General features: G+C 38.0%; 1 protein-coding gene across 1 annotated transcript; it reads right to left on the minus strand.

The window, feature by feature from the left end:
* Nucleotides 1-17,399: 17,399 nt before the first annotated feature.
* LOC131614901 (uncharacterized) lies at nt 17,400-18,860 on the minus strand. The gene is made up of 2 exons (XM_058886437.1): nt 18,038-18,860; nt 17,400-17,920 (listed from the first exon to the last, which is right to left on the minus strand). Exons 1-2 carry the CDS (start codon nt 18,858-18,860, stop codon nt 17,400-17,402), a joined length of 1,344 nt encoding a protein of 447 aa, XP_058742420.1.
* Between the last annotated feature and the right edge of the window lie 5,397 nt (nt 18,861-24,257).

Here is a 24,257-nt window from a genome sequence, read left to right on the forward strand (position 1 = left end):
AGGGGGTTCATCTTCAAGCCATATTTCCTCATCCTTTCGAATGATTGGCTCAGATGATCGAGATGACTCATACCCGAGGTAGATTTTACCACAATGTCATCTATATACACTTGCATGAATGTTTCTATGAAGTCGTGAAATATAGAATTCATTGCTCTTTGATAAGTTGCCCCTGCGTTTTTTAAACCAAAAGGCATCACAACCCATTCGTAAGTGCCTATTGCTCCTGGGCAACGAAATGCTGTCTTGGATACGTCATCTTCTGCTATAAAAATCTGATTGTATCCCGAATATCCATCCAACATGCTCAAATACTCAAAACCTGCGGCTGAGTCTACTAGCATTTCTGCTACAGGCATGGGATACTCGTCTTTAGGAGTAGCTGCATTAAGGTCACGAAAGTCTATGCATACTCTTAATGAACCATTCTTTTTAATTACAGGTACTATATTAGCAATCCACTCAACATACCTTGTAGTTTGAATAAATTTACAACGTAAGAGTCTTTCGACCTCCGCTTTAATCTTCGAGTGAATCTCTGGCGCGAATCTTCTGGGAGTTTGCTTCATTGGCTTCTTCCCTTCTTTTATTGGTAATTTTAGTTCGACTAAATCCCTTCCTAGACCAGGCATCTCATCATAATCCCAAGCAAAACAATCTCTGTTGTCTTTCAACATTTTGATGATCGTTGCTTTCAATTCTGGTTCTAGTTTCGCGCTGATATATGTTATTCTCTTTTGATCATTGTCTCCAAGATTTACTTCTTCAAGTGGATCTTGGGCCAACATCTTTATTTTCGACGCCATCGGGTCTTTTTCGAATCCCAAAGGTTCTTCGTCGTATATTGCATCTAACTTTTGACTTGGTTCTTCTCTTACGATCTCTTCAACTGGAACCGTATCTTCAGGGAGTTCAAAACTCGTACGTATTTCCAATTCTGATATTCCTTCTTTGGTTAGAACTGTATCTATCTTTGTACTTGATAATTCGGCTTCGAGAGCCGTTTTTCTTTTGTTCTCGGCCACATAGGCCGAAATCTTTTCGAAGAACGAAGACTCAGACATGATTAATGTCATCATCCCAGCCTGTTGGCCGTACTGTCGGATAATTCTCCAATGGTGCTGTATCTGGTGGACCATCCATGATCTCTCTATCCCATTGGAATCCATTTGGATGTAAAGTTAAATAGTACATTGCATTTTTGTTTGGGATATACATCTCTTCAGCAGCATGACAAGGGCCTATGTTCGCCAGGTTCCTATCGAAGTTGGTTTTATTCACCTGGTTGACTTCAGCCATGTAGTAACTCTGATCACCTTCGATATTCTCCACTATACCATCTTCTCTCCAAATTGTCACCCTCTGATGCATTGTTGAGGGCACAGCTGCTACCCCATGAATCCATTCCCTACCAAGCAAAAGGTTGTAGTTTGCCTTTGCTGGTATAACCATGAACATGGTTGGCCTGGTAACTGAGCCTACTGTCAAATTGACTTGAACAACTCCCAGTGTTTGTCCTATTTTGCCTTCGTAGTTAGATAAAACCATGTTATGTGGCCTTATATCCGTATCGAACATACCAATTCTTTTTAGCATGTATTGAGGCATTAGGTTCACTGCTGCTCCCCCATCAACTAGGACTTTATTTATGCCCACGTTCTCAATCTTAGCCCTGATATAGAGTGGCTTCAAATGATTTCACATACCCTCATCAGGCCTTTCGAAGAAAGCATTCTGTTCTTCTACTGCACCGTTATTCAGCACATAGTAACACACAGGTTTGTGTTTTGCCATTTCTTCGATATCAGCCTCTTCACAGTCTTCTACTTCAGTTTCCTGATTAAACTCGTGAGGGAGTACAGAGACAACATTGCAATTCAAGTTTATAGATGACACTCCATCAGAATCGAAATCATTTGTCATTCTGTCCTCTTCTTTCCAAGAGTTTGAACGCATCTTCTCTTCTTCATCCAAGAGTTTTTCAGCTTCGAACAATCTGCGTTCTACCGGAGGTTTGTTTGACTTTGCCCCCTGGTATGGGACTTGGTTGCTACTAGAGTCTCCAGCTTCTCTTGGCCTGTATTCCTTCTGAGCCTTTTTTATTCTCTGATGCCTTCTCCACTGGGACCGAGACATAGGATTTTTTCCTTTATAATTCCCCAATCGATACGCCTCTCGATTTGATCTTTGAAATTGTTTCCTATATGCCATTGCGGTTCTTCCACCTTGGTCCCAACTTCGCCATTTGTTGGTTCTTGCATCAGCTTGCACCCACTTATCCCTGGGTGCATTTGCCGGGACTTTGAACGTCACCCTTCGAGCCCTAGGATGTGGGCTATCAGGCCTCTTTGTTGGAGTCCAAATGTCGAAACCATAAAGGTTAGGACGCAACCCCTGAGTTTCTCTACTCATATGGCAGTACACACGTTCGAATGATCGTGCGAGCCTTTCATCATAGACTGCCCCACATCTGGGGCACAGAGCAACTTCAGTGTTTCCTTTGTGGCATCTGACCAAAAATCCTACCAAGCTTTCCTCCATCTTTGGGTACAATTGTAGTAGGGGATTTGGCTCTCTTCCTGGGTGTTCCCACCTTTCGCGTCGAACCCTTTCGAAGTTGGCTTCGACCCTTCGATTCAGCATGATCGAACACCTTGGACACATCCATTTCTTACCACCATTTTTCTCGTGGCAATTCCAGAGATATTCTTTGAGGCTCTCGGTTCTCGGAGGAACTTCGATGCCCCCATTTTTCCTCGTCAGCCATGTCTCTAGTTCGCCAAATTCAGACACTGGTCGTCTGGCGCTAACCATGTTAACCGCTGCTGGAGGAACTTCAGAAATCTGGATTTTCTGGAGTTTCATCCTGAGGTCTTCAGTAGCCTCACTGTTTTCTTCAGTTATTTCTGTCTTGGGAGATTCTTCAACAACAGTGTTGAAGACTATTTCACCTTTTAGGCTTTCAGTAGCCTGCTTTCCATTGAACATTGCTTTAGTCTCCACAACTTCGACTTCAGAAGCCTCCACCATGTTGATATCTTCTACCTCGCAGAGGCTAGCGTCAGCAATGTTTAGGGGATTGGTATCGACCCTCATATGACTCTTGGTCTTGTCAGCAAACTTCAACCTTCCATCATTGAGAGCATTTTGAATTAGATCCCTGAAAAGAAAACATTGAGAAGTTTTATGGCCTAAAAACCCATGATATTTACAAAAACCTCTTTTCTTCCGTTGTTCCAACGGAGGAGTTTTTGAATTTGGAGGTAGTATCATTTGGCCATCTTTTACCAATAAATCAAATATTTCATCACACTTGGTAATGTCGAATGTATAAGTTTTCTTAGGGAACCTATCATTCTTATCGTTTTCTACTGGGTTTTTTCCATTGGCAGGATTTAGCAGTTTGCAGTAGGGGTGTTCATGGGTTGGATAAACCCAATAAATCCAGTAAAACCCACCCAAACCGATCCGAAAAAGTGGGTTGGGTCGGGTTATTGGGTGAATACGGTTTTCAAAAATGAAAACCCATTCAAAATAATTGGGTTATGGGTAAACCCACACCCAACCCACAAAACTCATGGGTTATTGAGTGACTATATTTTTTCTCTTTTTTTTATAATTTGACAAGTGATGACTTTGATGTTTTTAATTTTGCTTGCTTCAATTTCAACTTTTTGAACATCTTTTATTTAGTAAGTAATGATTTTTACTTATTTAGGATGCCACATTTTGATTATTTTGATGCTAATTCTAATAAATTGCAAGTTTTTTATGTAATTCTAAATTTTACTGTAATGTAACTTTGGTTCTTACAAATATATGTTTATAATAAATTTCACTATACATTTTGACATTTGATGTTTAAAAAAATAGCAGTAATATGTTAAACTATTTATTAAGAAAAAATGTAACATATCATTAATAATTATATAAGGAAAAATAATATTAGGTAACCCATTACCCAACCCAATCCAACCCACAAATTTGTGGGTTTACCCAAACCAACCCAATGATATTGTGGGTGGTTATTTTTCCTCACCCAAACCAGTGTACCATATACGGGTTGGGTTATGGTTTTGGCTAAATTCAACCCAAACCGACCCATGAACACCCCTAGTTTGCAGGCGTAAGGTGGCGCCTCTTTCAATTCAGCTAGGTCTATTTCGACTTCTTCAGGGCTATACGAGTCATTGAAAGACTCATCATCAGCGTCCTCGGCTTCGACGTACGCTACTCTTTCTTTCTTATAACTTTTATTCGCCCTAACTTTTTCTGCCTTCAGCCGTTCGACTTGTCGAACCCTATCTGCTAATTGGGCCATGTCCCTAAGGTATTGGGTATCTAGTTTCTTTCTTATTGAATAATCTAGACCACCTGCAGCCATTTCAACAAGTTCATGCTCTGGGACTGTTGTAAAACACCTTGATTTCAACAGACGGAACCTATTTAAATAATCATCAATTGTTTCTGTGAATTTTCTTTTAACACTGGCCAATTCTTTCAAACTTATCTTAGTTTGACCCATGTAGAATTGCTCATGAAAAAGTCTTTCCAAGTATGCCCATGCATTTATCGAATTTGGTGGCAAAGTAGTAAATCAAATGAAGGCATTTTTTGTCAGCGAACTAGGGAAATACTTGATCCTTAAATCCTCGTTTCCCGCTAAGTCTCCTGCTTCTGTCAAATATCTAGCAATATGTTCCACGGTTGACTCATTAGTTTCTCCTGAAAATTTTATAAATTTGGGAACCTTAGTTCCCCTAGGCAATTCTGTCTGCATGATATAGTCTGATATAGGGGACGTATAATTTGGACGTCTAAGTCCAGTACTAAGGCCATTATTAGCCATAACCCTTTCTATCATGGCAGTTAAATTATTTTCTGTAGCCAGATTTTCTCTTCTGACTCTTTGAACAACCTCATCTGGGTGTTCGTTCCTACCCACAATCCTTAATCTGGGTTGCTCCTCCTCCGTTTCTTGTCGAACGGGGACGGTTCTTTGATTTGAAGCTTCTAAGTTAATTATTGGAGTTCCTTCGAACATCTCTGTTCTTCGTGAGGGGCCTACATCCCTAGTAGCTGTTCTGGGTGGCGGGACTATATCTTGTACACGCTCCAAAATAGGCCTCTCTTCTTGATTCATGGGCTGTTTGTCTTTCCTTTTAGGTGGTGGTACTCCCATGAATTCTGCCATTCGATTCATTTGAGATGATATCTTTTGGAAAGTCTCCATGTTTTCTCTATTTGTAGTAGTAACATTTGCCATTAGTGGGCTTAAAACTGAAGTCAATTCTCTGGCCAAAACCCCTACCATATCATGGTTGCTTGCATCCATTTCTTGTCGAAATGCTGCTTGGTTATTTGTGGTAAAGTGAGGTATTTGGGTAGAAAAATTAGTGTTGTGTGCACTTCGACCCACTGAACTAACATTCGGTGAAAATGTCGCATTGTTAGTTGGGGCATATATAGGTCCTGCCCCTCGTACGCCTGTTCCGTATGGGTATGGCATTCCATATGAACTGTTTGGTCTCCATTCGAAAGCAGAATTCGTGCCTTGACCAAACAAATTGTTTGCAGCATTTGTCGAGGCAAACAATACGTCCTCTGCGCTTGTGGATGAGGGTGCGGTTGTCGACACTGAAACTGGAATAGTCCCTGAAGGCCCTGTATTATTTTCAGGCAAAGCCTGGGAATTATCTGCAGGTCTCGATCCATTTGGACCCGTTGCATCTCGTGTTTCCTGAGTCGAAGTCGAATTTGCCGCTCCTGATCCTGAACCTTGTGGGGGATCTTGATTACCCCCTGCACTGGCCGTAACGACCATTTTCTTGTTGTACCTTCGTTTGGGAATCAGTTGTGTACTGTTCTTTAATTTACCGTTCCTAAGGTTCATACAAGATCTTGATATTGTCTAGACAAAAATAAAGCACTTGATTAAAACAATCTGCTTGACACAGTCCCACTGGGCGTGCCAATTTGTTTACGGTGATTTCCGGTAAACAACCGCTAGTCTTCCAAACTATAATAAATATGATTTGGTTACTTGCAGGATCGACTAGATTGATCCTAGGACACATAGTCAAGAAGATTGTTATCAATGTTTATTCGAACCATATTCATTATTTGTCTTCTTCAATAAGCGTTGTTCGATTAAAGAACAAATAGTCTTGACAATCACTTTGTTATATATAAATGTGACTTCAATGGAAAGATAAGTAACATAACATAGAAAATTAAAAAGACTATTGAAAAGTAAAGAATCTTAAACTGCAGAAATGTAAAAGACTTTGAAAGTAAATGGCATGAAAGTAATTCGAAAGTAAGTGACGTTAAAGTAAAGATACAGAAATGTAAATGGCAGGAAGTAATTCGAAAGTAAGTGACGTTAAAGTAAAGATACAGAAATGTAAATGGCAGGAAGTAAACGAAATGCAGTAATTCTGGAAGATAAAAACAAAAGATAATACACATGTATTAAAATGGTGGTGTCATACGTACATTTTCTCAGCGAACTCTTTCTCTTAACGCTTGATACTTGAGTAAATATGTGAGTGATTTGTACAAAATGAACACATAGAATCCTAACATTAAGACTCCTATTTATACTAGTTTCGACCTTAACGGTCCTATACTAATCTGCTGCCACGTTTCTCATCAGAACTTCCAGCGAAGCCATCTGTTGTTGAACGGTTACGAAACCGTCTTCGAATTTCAAATCTTCCCGCCTGAGTCCGTCTTCGACGCGTGGCAGTGTATTAAACAAACACTACGAAAACACGCTAAGTAGTAATACTTAAATACATATTCTATGAATTTTGTCTAAGTCCCGAAGACATATGCTTTCATTAATCTTTCAGCGTTCACTATCTTCATCGTACTTAGAAGTCTTTATTTTTCGAAGCATGACCATCAGTAGTCATTCTTTTACTTTTTAAGGGATGACCATCAGTAACCATCTTTCCTTCGATTCTCAACTCCTTCGAAGGACAAATAATATAAAACGAAATCTTCAGCTAATAGTGTCCCATCCTCTCTTGAGACCCGACGTTCTCGGCGCTCCTAGGCCAGCACACGAGGAGATCCTGGAGAACCGGCAGGCGGAGGATGACCACGCCATTGATCTCCTTCCGATCTGCCAGCGGATAGAGATGCTTGGGCGGGACGCGTTGCATCGAGGTGTCATTCATCAGGGCGGACCAGAGGCAGTCGCCGTGATGGAGATGATCGTCACTGATGCGGGCCGTGCGGCGGGGTACAGGCGGCAGAGGAGGGCCCAGGGTGAGCGGGTTAGGCACACCCAGTAGTGGTGGGGTTTATTCATTTTTTGATTTTGGATTGTATATTTAGCAATCTATTTTTATTTATTTCGGTTTGTATATAATATTTTCATATTAGTATTTTTTTTTGTTTATTTATCATATTAGTGTTTTCAGTCTATCTATTGTTTATTTTATTTGCCGGTAACGTTTAATTAAAATGCGGTTGCGTTTAAGAAAAAACATAAAAAAAAAACACAGTTTCTGCATAATTCGGAAATGAACTTCCGAATTCACCCCCCATGAGGTGTTTTCGGATGTTCATCTCCGAACGCACCCCCCATGAGGTGTTTTCGGAGATGAACTTCCGAATCAAGGAAATTTTTTTAAAAAAAAAGCGCTTCGGAAGTTCATTTCCGAAGCAGGGGTAGTTTGGGAATTTCGCTGGGGGTGACCCCCCATAGGGAGGTGGGTAAAGAAATTTTCTAAATTTATATGTTAATGTCATGTAATTATATTCCTATATGTATAACAATACCATGATTCCTTCATATAGTATTAATAAATAAATGATATACACTTGTTGTTTATAATATACAAAAGTCTAAGTTTTAAGTTAGATTTTCTAAAAAAATAAAAAAAATTCAACTTCACTCAAAAAATATAAAATTTGAATACAAGTTTATCTGTCTCAAAACAGTTATCGAATGGTCAGAAGCAAAAATTGCTGCGTTATATTCAAGCCCCCACCATATAGACAATTGGATTTATTATAAATAAAATAACACCAAAATTTATGTTGTTTCAAGAGTGCACTCACTAAAAGGACAAGGCTACAAAATGATAAGCTCACACTGTCCTTTTACTTCATCTTTAAGGCTCTCATAAATGAAATTACGATTAAATTTACAAAAATTATCCGAGCCCTTAGTCCATGTTTCAGCACCTACATTTAATATTGTGAATGGTGAACTGCCACTACAAGCAATGTAAAAAAACACAATGCACTTCAAAAGGGTAAGTTTGTAGATACTATATTTTCTTTTTTCTTGTCATTAGAAAAAGGCGAGGTTAGTTATGATGATTCTCTTTTTGATAATGGTGCACAAGGTGCAATAGAAGAATTATTAAAAGAATGTAAAATTCTCTATAAAACTATCTCATCTCAAAAGAAAATCATACTATCTTTAGAAGAGAAGGTTAAGATAAGTGAAGTAGAACATAAAGATGACAAAGAAAAAATAATTAGTGTTCAAGAAGATAATGTTGCATGCAAGAATTGTGAATCACTTTCCTTCCAAATTGTCCAATTAAAACGTGTTTTAGAAAGATATGAAAAAGGGCAAATTGGATTGGAAAATGTTCTTAGCACACAAAGAAACTCCAATGATAAGAGCGGACTTGGTTTCTCTAAATTTGATAAACCAACATCCAACAAGACTATCTTTGTCAAGGCTAGTAACCAACCAATTCAAGAGAAAGTGATCAAGCCTAAAGTAATGCAACATTATCCTAAAAGGAAGAACTTTGTTAAGAGGAAATCTTATCCTCCTAGATATAGAAGTAACTTTGAACCTACTTGTTTTTATTGTGGTATTATTGGTCACACACCCAATGCTTGTTATGTAAGGAACTTTAGTGTTCCTAGTGGACATTATGTATGGGTGAAGAAAGGAACTAACTATGATGGACCCAAAGCCATTTGGGTACCTAACAAAACCTAATTTGTTTTGTAGGTGTAACACGGTGAACTGACTTTTTAATAATCGAAATGTCGCGGTAAGCAAGAGTCGCCACCGACTTTTATTTTATCCAAACAAATTCAGAAAGGCAAAAAGAAACAGAAAAAAACCTTTTAAAAGAAATCTAAGTTCGGGGGGTAATTTATGCAAAGGGAAGGTGTAAGGCACCCTTTGCATCCATGGTTTTCCATGGGCTCTTAATTGCTTTGCTTGCTCGTTTGTTTAGAAAAATGTAGATGAAAGAGATAGGGACTTTAGCTTGTGAATAAGCGTTGCCCTTTTGAAAAATTATGAGAAAGAATATAATGAAAGTTTGAGCATTGCAAGGCAATTAGGGGCAATTACCTTAAACTCAGATGATAGGTCTCTTTTTATCCTTTCAGAATGAAAGGGTCTATCCTTGCCATAAGAGGAAGTATCCGTTACCATAAGACTGTCCCATGCCATAGAGGGGCAGGTAGTCTAAGGCAAGGATCAGAATAAGCCATTTTTCGTAGGCAGCCAGAAGATACCTCAGCCTTTTCGTAGGAAACATCCGAGGGTCTAGGTCATTTGTGTATCGAAGGCAGCATCATTAGGGTCGTGACCTTTTTATCGAGGCAACATGGCTGAGGTATCCTCGAATTCGAGGGACGTGGCTTATTCTGCAAAACACAAAGGCAACAGGCAACAAGGCAACAGGCAACAGAGATGGTTACCCAAAAAGTGTGCGTGTGTGCATCAATCACGTGATTCAATTCAAAATATATTATCTTGTAAATTAGTGATTCTAGGTTAATTACAATCTTGCACTCCCTAAATTACTAACCACGCAGTACATAATAATATAAAGCAATAAAGGGGGCGGGAAATTGTAACCAGTGGATCCCTTATCAGGGTTTGACACAAGTAATAATAATAATCATAAAAAATATAAAGATGAGGTTTAGGGTTACCAATGACGTAGCTTTGGCATTTGACAAACCCTGAAAGAAAGAAAAAATGGCAAACAAAAGAGGGTGAGTGCATTATCGGTTCGGGGACAATTAGGGTTAACCTTAATAAAATAACAGATAAATAAATTAATAATGAATAATAAATAATACTTAGCTTTGATTTGGATTTGATCTGATATGGTTAATAGGGCGCCTTTAAGGTTAACCCTAAAAAGAGACAAGGCAGAAGAAGATGAAGGCGGAACAAACCCTAATTCTAAAAATAAATCAAGTAGAATCTAAGTTAAATTAAACAGAGTACTTAACTTTGGCTTTTGAATCAGGCGCGTAGTCGGGAGGCGTTTGAAAAGATAACCCTGAAAAAGGCACAGAAGAAGAAGATTTTTAGTGTAGGGCCGATCTTCGTAAACCCTGATTAGGGCACGAATTTAAATAAGAAAAACAAACGATTTAATTAATTATTGGTCTCTTGACCTAATTAATTAAATCGGGATCAAAAAATTAAATCGAGAGTAAAAACAATTTTTATGAGATTTTTGGAATTTAAATAAAAATAATCATGATTTTCTAATGATAAATTAAAAATAAATAAATAAAGTTATTAAATAAAAAGGAAAACAAGTATATGAATTTATTAATTTAAATAAATAAATGAATAGATTAAATAAATATATAAAAGATTTTTTTATAAGATATTTGTATAATTTTTATATATAAAATAAGTTTTATATGAAGAAAAAAAAAGAAAGAAAAAAAAAAGTATAAATATATATCTATTAAAACGTGACTGTATAAATAAAAAAAAAAAATTGGGAACTTAACTTTCAGATCCGATGTGGCGCGCTTGCGAGGGACCATGGTAGACTGGCGCTTTTATACGCGTTGGATTAGATGAAAGGCGTATCTGATGGTTGGAATTGAAAGGTGTATTGCAGCGGCTCACGCATGGTATATACTGGATTGACATTCTATTTATTGTAAAAAAAATAAGTGGAACCTGGGAATCGAACCCAGGCGTGGTTGCTTACTTCAAACGCGCGCTGCCATCTGCGCCATTCTCACTGCTTGCTATTTTTACGAATCAATAATAATATAACATAACATAAATAAATAAAAATTCAAATTGGAAAAAGTTGCGCGCATGTATCATCTTCTTCGTGAAGAACCTGTAATATATGTTTTACAGCGCCTTGCATAAAGTAGCTATAAAAGACCTGTATCTTTTACACCTGTTCGTCACAAAAACTCCACACACGCTTACAAAATCAAAACTAAAACCGTGGTTCGAACGCAATGGTCCTCGCGAACTCATTCATGGCATCAATTTGGCTTAATTGCCCCTGTTTCGCAGAATCCCAATTCGAAACCCTAGTATTCACTAATGGGGATTCATGATATAAACACGTAACAAGAAAAATAATAACCCAGAATCGATCCAAACATTAAAAAAAATCATAATATGCAACTTAAATTCATGGATGATTGCGTGAAATCATGAAATCGAAGCCAAGAAGAAAGAGCTCAAACCGTGAGATATAGGAGGGAGTTCTTGATGTTCCGAAGCTTGGAGATGATTGCAAACTGTTCAATGGTCCTTAAGGAACGTGTTAGAATCAAAGAGAAGTTCTGAATTCGTCCCCAACTCCGAATTCGACTTTGAGATTTTTAGGAGCTTTTTCACTCGGGTTTGGTGTTCTTTTAGGCTGCGAATCCTTGTTCTTCCTCCCCTCTTGTCTGCCAATCCTTGTGTTTATATATTGGACAAGTTAGGTCAACAAAACAACAACAAATCTTTGATGAATCAAGTATTAGTGATTTGAGAAAATATGATTGAAAATTAATTATAAAACTTTCTAATTTGACCAATATTGATTCAATTTGTTCAAAGATTATTTGGTCCCTTTAAGAGAATATATTTGATTGATTCTTTGACTTAAAATCAAAGCAAATATATATTTCACATTTATTTTACCTATTTTATATGATTTATTTATGGTTTAAAGTGATAAAAACCATAAAATAATTAAATAAAATAATAAAAATAGCATGACTCTTGCTCTAGGGCGTGCATGGGCTTATGATAGATATTGGATGGAAAGAATGTAGGCCCATTTGGAAATGTTTGGAGTTTTGAGCCTTTTCTATTCACACATCCCTTTTGAAAATAGTCCGACTTCAAGAAGGTCTATCTCTCTCAATTTTTGAGGTATGGTAGTATTCTAAGACATTTTAGAAACCTTAGAGAGTCCTCTAACAAGTGCCTTTGATCCCATATCAAAATCATTTTCCATTCTCATTTTATGACCTTTTGAAAAAAATGTCTTTTTGTTGACTTTTGAAAAGGACCTATAATGTATGAAGCCATATCTCTTAAACCATTGACCTATGGACTGTGATTCTTGGACCATTGGATAGAGGGATGAATTCCCTTCAAAATGAGCTTTGGTGGGAATTTTTCTGATTAAGTATGAATATTTGGTGAATTTTCAAAGTTTGGTTGACTTTTTCAGTTCATGCCCAAAATAGTAACTTTTGACTTTTGACTTTTCTGATCTTTCCTTGCATCATCATGATCAACCCTTGATCAAATGATGGATTTAGGGATATGAGGATGTTGTTGACCAAATATCTTGAGTTTTGACTGTATTTTGACTTGAAATGACTGTTTTGCCCTTGAGGGTTGACTGTTGACCTAATCAGGATTTGAGGGACTCAATTTGCTCTGTTTGACTTGAAACTTTGCACAGAGATTCTTTGGGATGTTGGTGACCCTATGGAGCCACCTTGAGCCATTGATTCAATGATTTCCTTTTGATTGACCTAAACCCTAGTTCAGAGCCTTGTATAGGGGAGTGTGTTTTAGGAGCATTGTGTTTTGATTTGGTTTTGTGCAGGAGAAGAGTATGGGCAAATTTTGGGGTATGACAGCTGCCCCTGTTCAATTATCTTAAACCTGAAGATGTAGAGTGGTTTGTATGCCAGTCGGTATCTGAAGGTGGAAGGTGATTGAACACTAGAATACCAAGAAATTTGCCCTAGTTGAAGTAGGGACTTTTGTCGGAGATGGGCTTTAAAGATGCCATCCGGTAGTTGAAGTTTGAGAAATGTCGTTTGCGCGTTGATCGTGTCATTACCGTTCGTAGTAAATGAGTTATATCTTTTGGAGAGATAATCGTGTCTACATCGTTCGTGATGATAGAATTAGACTCTCTTGTCGTGTCAGCACCGTTCGTAGTAACTGAATTAGACCGTGGACGCCAGTGATCGTGTCTACACCGTTCGTGATGATAGAATTAGACCTCTGATAGCTTGATCGTGTCAGTACCGTTCGTGGTAACCGAATTAGATCTTCGAGCATTGACCGTGTCAGTACCGTTCGTAGTAGCTGAATTAGATCTTGGAAATGATCGTGTCATTACCGTTCGTGGTAGATGAATTAGATCTTCGAGCGTTGATCGTGTCAGTACCGTTCGTAGTAACCGAATTAGATCTTTTGTCGTGTCAGTACTGTTCGTAGTAGCTGAATTAGACTTTGGAAATGATCGTGTCATTACCGTTCGTGGTAGATGAATTAGATCTTCGAGCGTTGATCGTGTCAGTACCGTTCGTAGTAACCGAATTAGATCTTTTATCGTGTCAGTACTGTTCGTAGTAGCTGAATTAGACTTTGAAAGTGATCGTGTCATTACCGTTCGTGGTAAATGAATTAGATCTTCGAGCGTTGATCGTGTCAGTACCATTCGTAGTAGCTGAATTAGATCTTGGAAAGTTGGAGATTTCGTTCATTTGTCGGTACCTGTATTCTGAAAAAGGTAAGGTTAATCTTTATGCAATGTCATGATGCATGGGTTATGTAATGAATCCCTCAAAATAAATGAGAGCTTTTGCATGTTATGTATGAGTTCATTATGAGGTAATGTATGCAATGTATGAATATGTTTATGACATATGATATGTGAATATGATTTATGTTGTCTTTGATTAAGAAAGTAGATCTTTATGTCCTTGTAATTGTACTGTCTGATCTTGTCTTGAAGATGCTCAGCTGGGAATTTATGGTTTCTGCTTGGAGATGATCAGTGACTTGATGTTCCCTGATTGGTGATAAAGATATTGATAAATCATGTTGGAGGAGAGCGACAGTGTTGAAGATGTAAACTCTGTTGGGCCGCCATGTCTTTATCGGGAGTGTTTGAAGATATCTTCTTAATGATTACTTTGTGGGGATATGATCTTGTGAACCCGACTTTGTGGGGAGACATGGGTGAAAGTTGCCCCCAGTATTATAGTAACTACTACTTGATTTAGGACATGTCACTTAAAATGTCAAACTGGACTTGTATAGATTTGCCCCAGTTAGCAGGAACTTTGGAAAGATTCGCCTTGCGAGGACTTTATAAGATGTGCACTTTAGGAGACATGCCCCTAGTAATCATATGCCCAATATGATGTCCTACGTTGGTTGAGAAGTAGCTTCAGATCTTCTTGGATGCGTGCCCCTGATTATTTTGGCATCCTTGAGAGATTCTCGGAATCTTGACTTGATTGCCCCAGATTGTTTGAGGTGTATGCCTTTGATTGTTTGGCTTTTGAGAGATTCTTATAATCTTGACTGGATTGCCCCAGATTGATTGAGCAAAACGTGTCATGCCCCTTGTATACGTAAGAGGCATGGCTTCTTGGAGTAATATTGTCTGTCGGGATAACTTTCAGTCATTAGTTGTTCCATGTGCAAGTTCTTTCTGTTGCTAACGTTTGAAATTATGTAGCAGAATTTGTTTAATAAAGAATTCATGAGATGCAATGCATACGTCTGTCTTGAGTTTTTGAAAATATTTAAAACAGGAGATGTAAAAAGCGTGATATTTGTAAAACATGATATTTGTAACAATGTGATGTTTGTAAAAACGTGATATCAACTCGGCATTTGTGGTAAACCTTAAGGAGTCAGGATACCCTTTTGGTAACAGTATGCTTTCGAACTAACCATGCTTCAATTAGGACTTTCAAGGGTTGTAACGTGGCTTAGTTCACGGTTTAAGAAACAAAGGATAATGGCTCAAAATTTGATTGTTCCCACCCCTCTTCGTGATGATCTTCAGTCTTAAGCTCAGTTAATTCAACTTATGCATTCAGGTTCCAGGAGACTTTTGGATTTGCACTTTTGATAACGATGATGGTTCATAATCAAAGAGATCTTTTGAGATGACAGTCACTTCTTCCTTTTGGTAGTCACAACATTGTGTTGTTCAAGAATTTATTGACTTCTCTGTTTTCATTTTTTTTTTTTTTTTTTTTTGATATCCCTAACTTTTGCCTGAACTGCCCATCTTGAGCTTACAGTCAGCGGGATGCCTTGATTTTGCCTAAGTCGTTTTTTGATTTTTTGACTTAGCAGGCTTTTCTTTGTATATATATTTTTCATTTTTTCTTTTGAAGATATTGACTGTCTTGTTTGATGATTGACGAACCATCATTGTCTTTTGATTGACATCTCCAACACTTCTTTGATGTGTGCGGATGACCGTTTGTGATTGAAACCTTTGTTGAAAGGTGTACTGAATGATTCTCTTAAACTAGAATGCACAGCCAAATTAACTGAGGACTACCCTGCCCCAGGTTATGATCAAAGGTTTTAATTAGTACAAGAAAGAAACTTCTACTTCTTAGGCTCAAAGGGGTTGACGAGGGATTAACATCCTTATATCTCCACTGTTTAGGAATTGAAACAATGCCTGTACATCGTCAGCATAGTCCGCTCAAAAGCATACTGTATGAGGTTGCGGTATCGTTTTCGTCATCCTCCCTCAAAAGGCTTACAGCTTAGCAAGAGTTGAATAAACATAAAACATATGCAAAGTAAATACGCGATTTAAAATGAGTGATAACGAAATAATGTACTCAAGACAATCATATGCAATGCGCTGGTGGTAATTATTAAAACAGATAATGTCTATCATAATTCGAATGTTTAAACAAACAGAATAGAAATTGCAAATGAAAGTAAATCTAATGATCTAAAAAGTTCATCCTTCTAGACATTAATCAGTCTTGTCGTGATTAGGCATAGGAGCGGTGATCACCACAGGGGTCTTGGGATGATAGAATTCAATTTCACCAGCATCGATCATGTCTTGAATCTTGTTCTTCAATGGCCAACAATCATTCGTATCATGCCCAGGGCTATTGGAGTGATATGCGCACCTCGCACTGGGCTTGTAGCTAGGGGCGGAGGTGTTGGGCTTTACAGGAGGATCTCTTAAAGTAATCAAGTTCTCTCTCAGCAAATGTTATAATGCCTGAGCCAGTGACATGTTGATCTTTGTAAACCGACGTTTAGATGTATCTGACTTGCGTCTTTGTTGTGGAACTGGTGTAGAGATCAGAATTGTCCCTACAGATTGGTTGGGTTCATTGTGACCTTTCCGATTGTTCCCAGCATTAGCCACATGAGGTTCCTCAGGTGAATTGAAATCAATCATCTTATAATCAATGAGGTCTTGGATTTTATTCTTCAATAGCCAACAATCGTTAGTGTCATGTCCGATGCTGTCGGAGTGGTAAGCGCATCTTGCATTAGGATTATACTGATGAGACGAAATGTTAGGATTCCGAGGAGGACCCCTCAAAGTCATTAGCCCTTTCCTCAGCATCTGTTGCAACGCTTCAGCCAAAGTCATGTTGATCTTTGTGAATTGTCTTTTAGGCGCGTTATGCTTATGTTGTTGTTGTGATGCTGATGTGGAGATCAGAGCTTCCCCAACTTGTTGTTTACACATAGTATTAGCCATGTAAGGCCCCCCAGTTGAATTGAAGTCAATGATCTTGTTGTCAATTAAGTCTTGGATCTTATGCTTCAATGGTCCACAATCCTCTGTGTCATGGCCAGGACTATTCGAATGATAAGCACATCTCGCATGGTACTTATACCCAGGAGCAGGATTTGTAGGGATTGAATATGAAGGTAATAAGGTTATCAAGTTCTGGTTGAGCAGTTGTTGCAGAACTTGAGACATCGGCACGTGCAACGGAGTGAATGATCGCTTTGGTTTGGATTTCCATTTATCTTGCACACCTTGCTCCCTTTGTTGGTCCTTCTCCTTCTCGGACAGAAGTGCCTTTAATTCTTCTTGCCCCTTGGCTAAGTGAAAGATTATTTTCTGGAACTGGTTATTCTGAGCCTGAAGTTTTTTGACAGATTGTTCGAGATCCATCTTTCTTACTGAAATAAACAGCGGAAAGATGAGGCATTTGTTTTTATGAAACCTGTGATGCGATGTTTATGAATGGTATGATTATGCACATGCAATGTTTCCAAGGATTTAAAGGACTTTTAACGCATTTTGGAGAAATAAATAAAAGAAATAGAATAAGAGTTCTCTTATAAAATATAATGTTGTAAAGTTGATAGTTACATTTGGAGCAATAAGAAATAACAAAAACAAAAAGAAAGAAAGTAATAGAAATCATTCTCCAGCTCGGCGCTTTCTCTTCAAAATTCTGATCTCTTCTTTGTGAGCCTTGATCATCTCATTCCTTTCTTGGACGAGCCTATCGATCTCTCGTTCCCATGATTGTATCTGATTTGGAGAGACGAAATCCTCAATCTTCCATTTGCGGGAGAAATAGTCAAGCATACTATCTCGCTCTTTAGCATCAGCCACCAACACCGCTTTTTCAGCTTCAACCTTTTGTAAACGACTTTCAAGATCTGCCTTTTCTCTCCTCAAGGAAGCAATGGTAACAGCAAGATCTTCCTTTGGAGCAGGTACATAAGGCTCCAAAACCACAGGAATAACTGGAGGAGTAACCCTTGGCACAATAGGAGTATCAGATGGATATGGCATACCATGCTCAACCACTCGATCATAAATCCATCTAAAATAAAGGTCTGAAGGGATGTAGTTTCTTGGTCCTAGCTCTCTTGTGCATACTTTCTTTATTTTGGACCAAGCTTTAATGAACAGCTTTTTCTTTCCAGTCGTGTCTGAACCAAAATCAAAACTTTCTGAACTGAGGTATATGGAGCGAGGCTTGTCTTTCAAAGCGAAACCAAACTGATGTCGAGCTAATATGGGATTATAAGTTATCCCCCCTCGGGTACCAAGAAGAGGTACATTTGGGAAGTCTCCACAGCTATCAAACAAATGAGTTCCTTTAAAATCTTTTTGACTCCAAATGACGTCGTCGTATGAGAGCCTTATGATTCTTTGAACCCATGTCAAGCCCTCTTCATTTTTTATCATGGAGCGGGGTAAGTGCGAAATAAACCACTTATACAATATCGGTGCGCATCCAAGAACACAACCCTTGCCTTTAGATGATCTGTGATGGATGGAATGTAACAGGTCACCTAGTAAAGTCGGAACCAGATTGTTGCTAATGAAGATCTTGAGAGCAATCACATCCACAATTTTGACATAACGTGGAAACAACACTTGCCCATAGATTAGGCAAGCAAGGACCTTTTCAAAAGCATCCATACTCATAGCATTAATTAAGATATCAGCTTGACTATACAAGAAGTCAACTGGTACACCAGTATAATCTCCTTTGCTTACCCAAACCTTTTTGATTTCTGATCGAGGCAAGTGTAATGCAGCAGCCACATCTTCCAACTTAGGTGCCTCTTCTTCGCCAGTGTATGGCATCTGATCAGGCACAGGTGATCCTAGGATGGAGGAAAATTCCTCTAATGTGGGAACCAACTGAAAGTCCCTATAAGTAAAGCAGTGAAGGAGAGGATCATAAAACCGGATCATTGTGTTGAGAAGTGTTTCATCCACCTTGGTTCTTACCAAACTGATCAATCTGTTGAGAGATTCGGAAAGCACATGAGCACCAGAAACGTTGTCACAAAGAATCTTCAAAGAAGTAGGTATCCCTCTGAAACTGAGGCAAAAAGGTTTATGAACTTTAATTTCCATGACCTACAAAACAAATTATGGTTAACAATCCTTTAACTCCTTGGAATGGGTTAGTCATGATATGTATGCATGATGCATGGATGCAGCAAACACAAATAAATTCACACAAATCACACAATTTTTGGCTTAAAGCTTGCATGGAGTCTGATCAGGTGTCCTTCCCAAGGGTATTTCTATGGATAAGGAGATTTCAGCAACGGGTTCTACCAAGTGACTCAAAATTGTCAGCCCCCTCTAAAGCACCCTCGAACATGGTACATGCATACCACGCAATGATACTTTAGGAAGAAACCTATCTGAGCTGTAGTATCGGGTAGCGACCATAACTTGGCATGCACCAAGAATAGCCCCCCCACTACGTTCCTAAAAGTTAAGATGGGTTAAGGGTTACTAAAGGTCCTTGAGCTCCGACGCACCCAAAGATACATGCATAAACCTCTCTCATGCAAAAGAGGTACACAATAACCAGTGGAGGCCTAACTCAAGTGTGAACTTCATTTTGACCAACCCCAAGCATGCACAAGGGGGGTCTCCATGACTATGCCACTCCTAATCTTAAGTGTTCTTGAATCCGGGAATAGGATTCGTCCTTCAGTTTTCCCAAAACGCCCCTGAAAAATAAAACAAACAAAGCAAACAATAGAAAACATTTAAGTGAATCCTAAACTTTTAAGGTAACCCCTCTTAATCGAAAAATCCCCAGCAGAGTCGCCAGTTCTGTAACACGGTGAACTGACTTTTTAATAATCGAAATGTCGCGGTAAGCAAGAGTCGCCACCGACTTTTATTTTATCCAAACAAATTCAGAAAGGCAAAAAGAAACAGAAAAAAACCTTTTAAAAGAAATCTAAGTTCGGGGGGTAATTTATGCAAAGGGAAGGTGTAAGGCACCCTTTGCATCCATGGTTTTCCATGGGCTCTTAATTGCTTTGCTTGCTCGTTTGTTTAGAAAAATGTAGATGAAAGAGATAGGGACTTTAGCTTGTGAATAAGCGTTGCCCTTTTGAAAAATTATGAGAAAGAATATAATGAAAGTTTGAGCATTGCAAGGCAATTAGGGGCAATTACCTTAAACTCAGATGATAGGTCTCTTTTTAGCCTTTCAGAATGAAAGGGTCTATCCTTGCCATAAGAGGAAGTATCCGTTACCATAAGACTGTCCCATGCCATAGAGGGGCAGGTAGTCTAAGGCAAGGATCAGAATAAGCCATTTTTCGTAGGCAGCCAGAAGATACCTCAGCCTTTTCGTAGGCAACATCCGAGGGTCTAGGTCATTTGTGTATCGAAGGCAGCATCATTAGGGTCGTGACCTTTTTATCGAGGCAACATGGCTGAGGTATCCTCGAATTCGAGGGACGTGGCTTATTCTGCAAAACACAAAGGCAACAGGCAACAAGGCAACAGGCAACAGAGATGGTTACCCAAAAAGTGTGCGTGTGTGCATCAATCACGTGATTCAATTCAAAATATATTATCTTGTAAATTAGTGATTCTAGGTTAATTACAATCTTGCACTCCCTAAATTACTAACCACGCAGTACATAATAATATAAAGCAATAAAGGGGGCGGGAAATTGTAACCAGTGGATCCCTTATCAGGGTTTGACACAAGTAATAATAATAATCATAAAAAATATAAAGATGAGGTTTAGGGTTACCAATGACGTAGCTTTGGCATTTGACAAACCCTGAAAGAAAGAAAAAATGGCAAACAAAAGAGGGTGAGTGCATTATCGGTTCGGGGACAATTAGGGTTAACCTTAATAAAATAACAGATAAATAAATTAATAATGAATAATAAATAATACTTAGCTTTGATTTGGATTTGATCTGATATGGTTAATAGGGCGCCTTTAAGGTTAACCCTAAAAAGAGACAAGGCAGAAGAAGATGAAGGCGGAACAAACCCTAATTCTAAAAATAAATCAAGTAGAATCTAAGTTAAATTAAACAGAGTACTTAACTTTGGCTTTTGAATCAGGCGCGTAGTCGGGAGGCGTTTGAAAAGATAACCCTGAAAAAGGCACAGAAGAAGAAGATTTTTAGTGTAGGGCCGATCTTCGTAAACCCTGATTAGGGCACGAATTTAAATAAGAAAAACAAACGATTTAATTAATTATTGGTCTCTTGACCTAATTAATTAAATCGGGATCAAAAAATTAAATCGAGAGTAAAAACAATTTTTATGAGATTTTTGGAATTTAAATAAAAATAATCATGATTTTCTAATGATAAATTAAAAATAAATAAATAAAGTTATTAAATAAAAAGGAAAACAAGTATATGAATTTATTAATTTAAATAAATAAATGAATAGATTAAATAAATATATAAAAGATTTTTTTATAAGATATTTGTATAATTTTTATATATAAAATAAGTTTTATATGAAGAAAAAAAAAGAAAGAAAAAAAAAAGTATAAATATATATCTATTAAAACGTGACTGTATAAATAAAAAAAAAAAAATTGGGAACTTAACTTTCAGATCCGATGTGGCGCGCTTGCGAGGGACCATGGTAGACTGGCGCTTTTATACGCGTTGGATTAGATGAAAGGCGTATCTGATGGTTGGAATTGAAAGGTGTATTGCAGCGGCTCACGCATGGTATATACTGGATTGACATTCTATTTATTGTAAAAAAAATAAGTGGAACCTGGGAATCGAACCCAGGCGTGGTTGCTTACTTCAAACGCGCGCTGCCATCTGCGCCATTCTCACTGCTTGCTATTTTTACGAATCAATAATAATATAACATAACATAAATAAATAAAAATTCAAATTGGAAAAAGTTGCGCGCATGTATCATCTTCTTCGTGAAGAACCTGTAATATATGTTTTACAGCGCCTTGCATAAAGTAGCTATAAAAGACCTGTATCTTTTACACCTGTTCGTCACAAAAACTCCACACACGCTTACAAAATCAAAACTAAAACCGTGGTTCGAACGCAATGGTCCTCGCGAACTCATTCATGGCATCAATTTGGCTTAATTGCCCCTGTTTCGCAGAATCCCAATTCGAAACCCTAGTATTCACTAATGGGGATTCATGATATAAACACGTAACAAGAAAAATAATAACCCAGAATCGATCCAAACATTAAAAAAAATCATAATATGCAACTTAAATTCATGGATGATTGCGTGAAATCATGAAATCGAAGCCAAGAAGAAAGAGCTCAAACCGTGAGATATAGGAGGGAGTTCTTGATGTTCCGAAGCTTGGAGATGATTGCAAACTGTTCAATGGTCCTTAAGGAACGTGTTAGAATCAAAGAGAAGTTCTGAATTCGTCCCCAACTCCGAATTCGACTTTGAGATTTTTAGGAGCTTTTTCACTCGGGTTTGGTGTTCTTTTAGGCTGCGAATCCTTGTTCTTCCTCCCCTCTTGTCTGCCAATCCTTGTGTTTATATATTGGACAAGTTAGGTCAACAAAACAACAACAAATCTTTGATGAATCAGGTATTAGTGATTTGAGAAAATATGATTGAAAATTAATTATAAAACTTTCTAATTTGACCAATATTGATTCAATTTGTTCAAAGATTATTTGGTCCCTTTAAGAGAATATATTTGATTGATTCTTTGACTTAAAATCAAAGCAAATATATATTTCACATTTATTTTACCTATTTTATATGATTTATTTATGGTTTAAAGTGATAAAAACCATAAAATAATTAAATAAAATAATAAAAATAGCATGACTCTTGCTCTAGGGCGTGCATGGGCTTATGATAGATATTGGATGGAAAGAATGTAGGCCCATTTGGAAATGTTTGGAGTTTTGAGCCTTTTCTATTCACACATCCCTTTTGAAAATAGTCCGACTTCAAGAAGGTCTATCTCTCTCAATTTTTGAGGTATGGTAGTATTCTAAGACATTTTAGAAACCTTAGAGAGTCCTCTAACAAGTGCCTTTGATCCCATATCAAAATCATTTTCCATTCTCATTTTATGACCTTTTGAAAAAAATGTCTTTTTGTTGACTTTTGAAAAGGACCTATAATGTATGAAGCCATATCTCTTAAACCATTGACCTATGGACTGTGATTCTTGGACCATTGGATAGAGGGATGAATTCCCTTCAAAATGAGCTTTGGTGGGAATTTTTCTGATTAAGTATGAATATTTGGTGAATTTTCAAAGTTTGGTTGACTTTTTCAGTTCATGCCCAAAATAGTAACTTTTGACTTTTGACTTTTCTGATCTTTCCTTGCATCATCATGATCAACCCTTGATCAAATGATGGATTTAGGGATATGAGGATGTTGTTGACCAAATATCTTGAGTTTTGACTGTATTTTGACTTGAAATGACTGTTTTGCCCTTGAGGGTTGACTGTTGACCTAATCAGGATTTGAGGGACTCAATTTGCTCTGTTTGACTTGAAACTTTGCACAGAGATTCTTTGGGATGTTGGTGACCCTATGGAGCCACCTTGAGCCATTGATTCAATGATTTCCTTTTGATTGACCTAAACCCTAGTTCAGAGCCTTGTATAGGGGAGTGTGTTTTAGGAGCATTGTGTTTTGATTTGGTTTTGTGCAGGAGAAGAGTATGGGCAAATTTTGGGGTATGACAGCTGCCCCTGTTCAATTATCTTAAACCTGAAGATGTAGAGTGGTTTGTATGCCAGTCGGTATCTGAAGGTGGAAGGTGATTGAACACTAGAATACCAAGAAATTTGCCCTAGTTGAAGTAGGGACTTTTGTCGGAGATGGGCTTTAAAGATGCCATCCGGTAGTTGAAGTTTGAGAAATGTCGTTTGCGCGTTGATCGTGTCATTACCGTTCGTAGTAAATGAGTTAGATCTTTTGGAGAGATAATCGTGTCTACATCGTTCGTGATGATAGAATTAGACTCTCTTGTCGTGTCAGCACCGTTCGTAGTAACTGAATTAGACCGTGGACGTCAGTGATCGTGTCTACACCGTTCGTGATGATAGAATTAGACCTCTGAAAGCTTGATCGTGTCAGTACCGTTCGTGGTAACCGAATTAGATCTTCGAGCATTGACCGTGTCAGTACCGTTCGTAGTAGCTGAATTAGATCTTGGAAATGATCGTGTCATTACCGTTCGTGGTAGATGAATTAGATCTTCGAGCGTTGATCGTGTCAGTACCGTTCGTAGTAACCGAATTAGATCTTTTGTCGTGTCAGTACTGTTCGTAGTAGCTGAATTAGACTTTGGAAATGATCGTGTCATTACCGTTCGTGGTAGATGAATTAGATCTTCGAGCGTTGATCGTGTCAGTACCGTTCGTAGTAACTGAATTAGATCTTTTGTCGTGTCAGTACTGTTCGTAGTAGCTGAATTAGACTTTGAAAGTGATCGTGTCATTACCGTTCGTGGTAAATGAATTAGATCTTCGAGCGTTGATCGTGTCAGTACC

This window comes from Vicia villosa, linkage group LG6 (genome assembly GCF_029867415.1).
Source record: "Vicia villosa cultivar HV-30 ecotype Madison, WI linkage group LG6, Vvil1.0, whole genome shotgun sequence".
NCBI classification, from domain to species: Eukaryota; Viridiplantae; Streptophyta; class Magnoliopsida; order Fabales; family Fabaceae; genus Vicia; species Vicia villosa.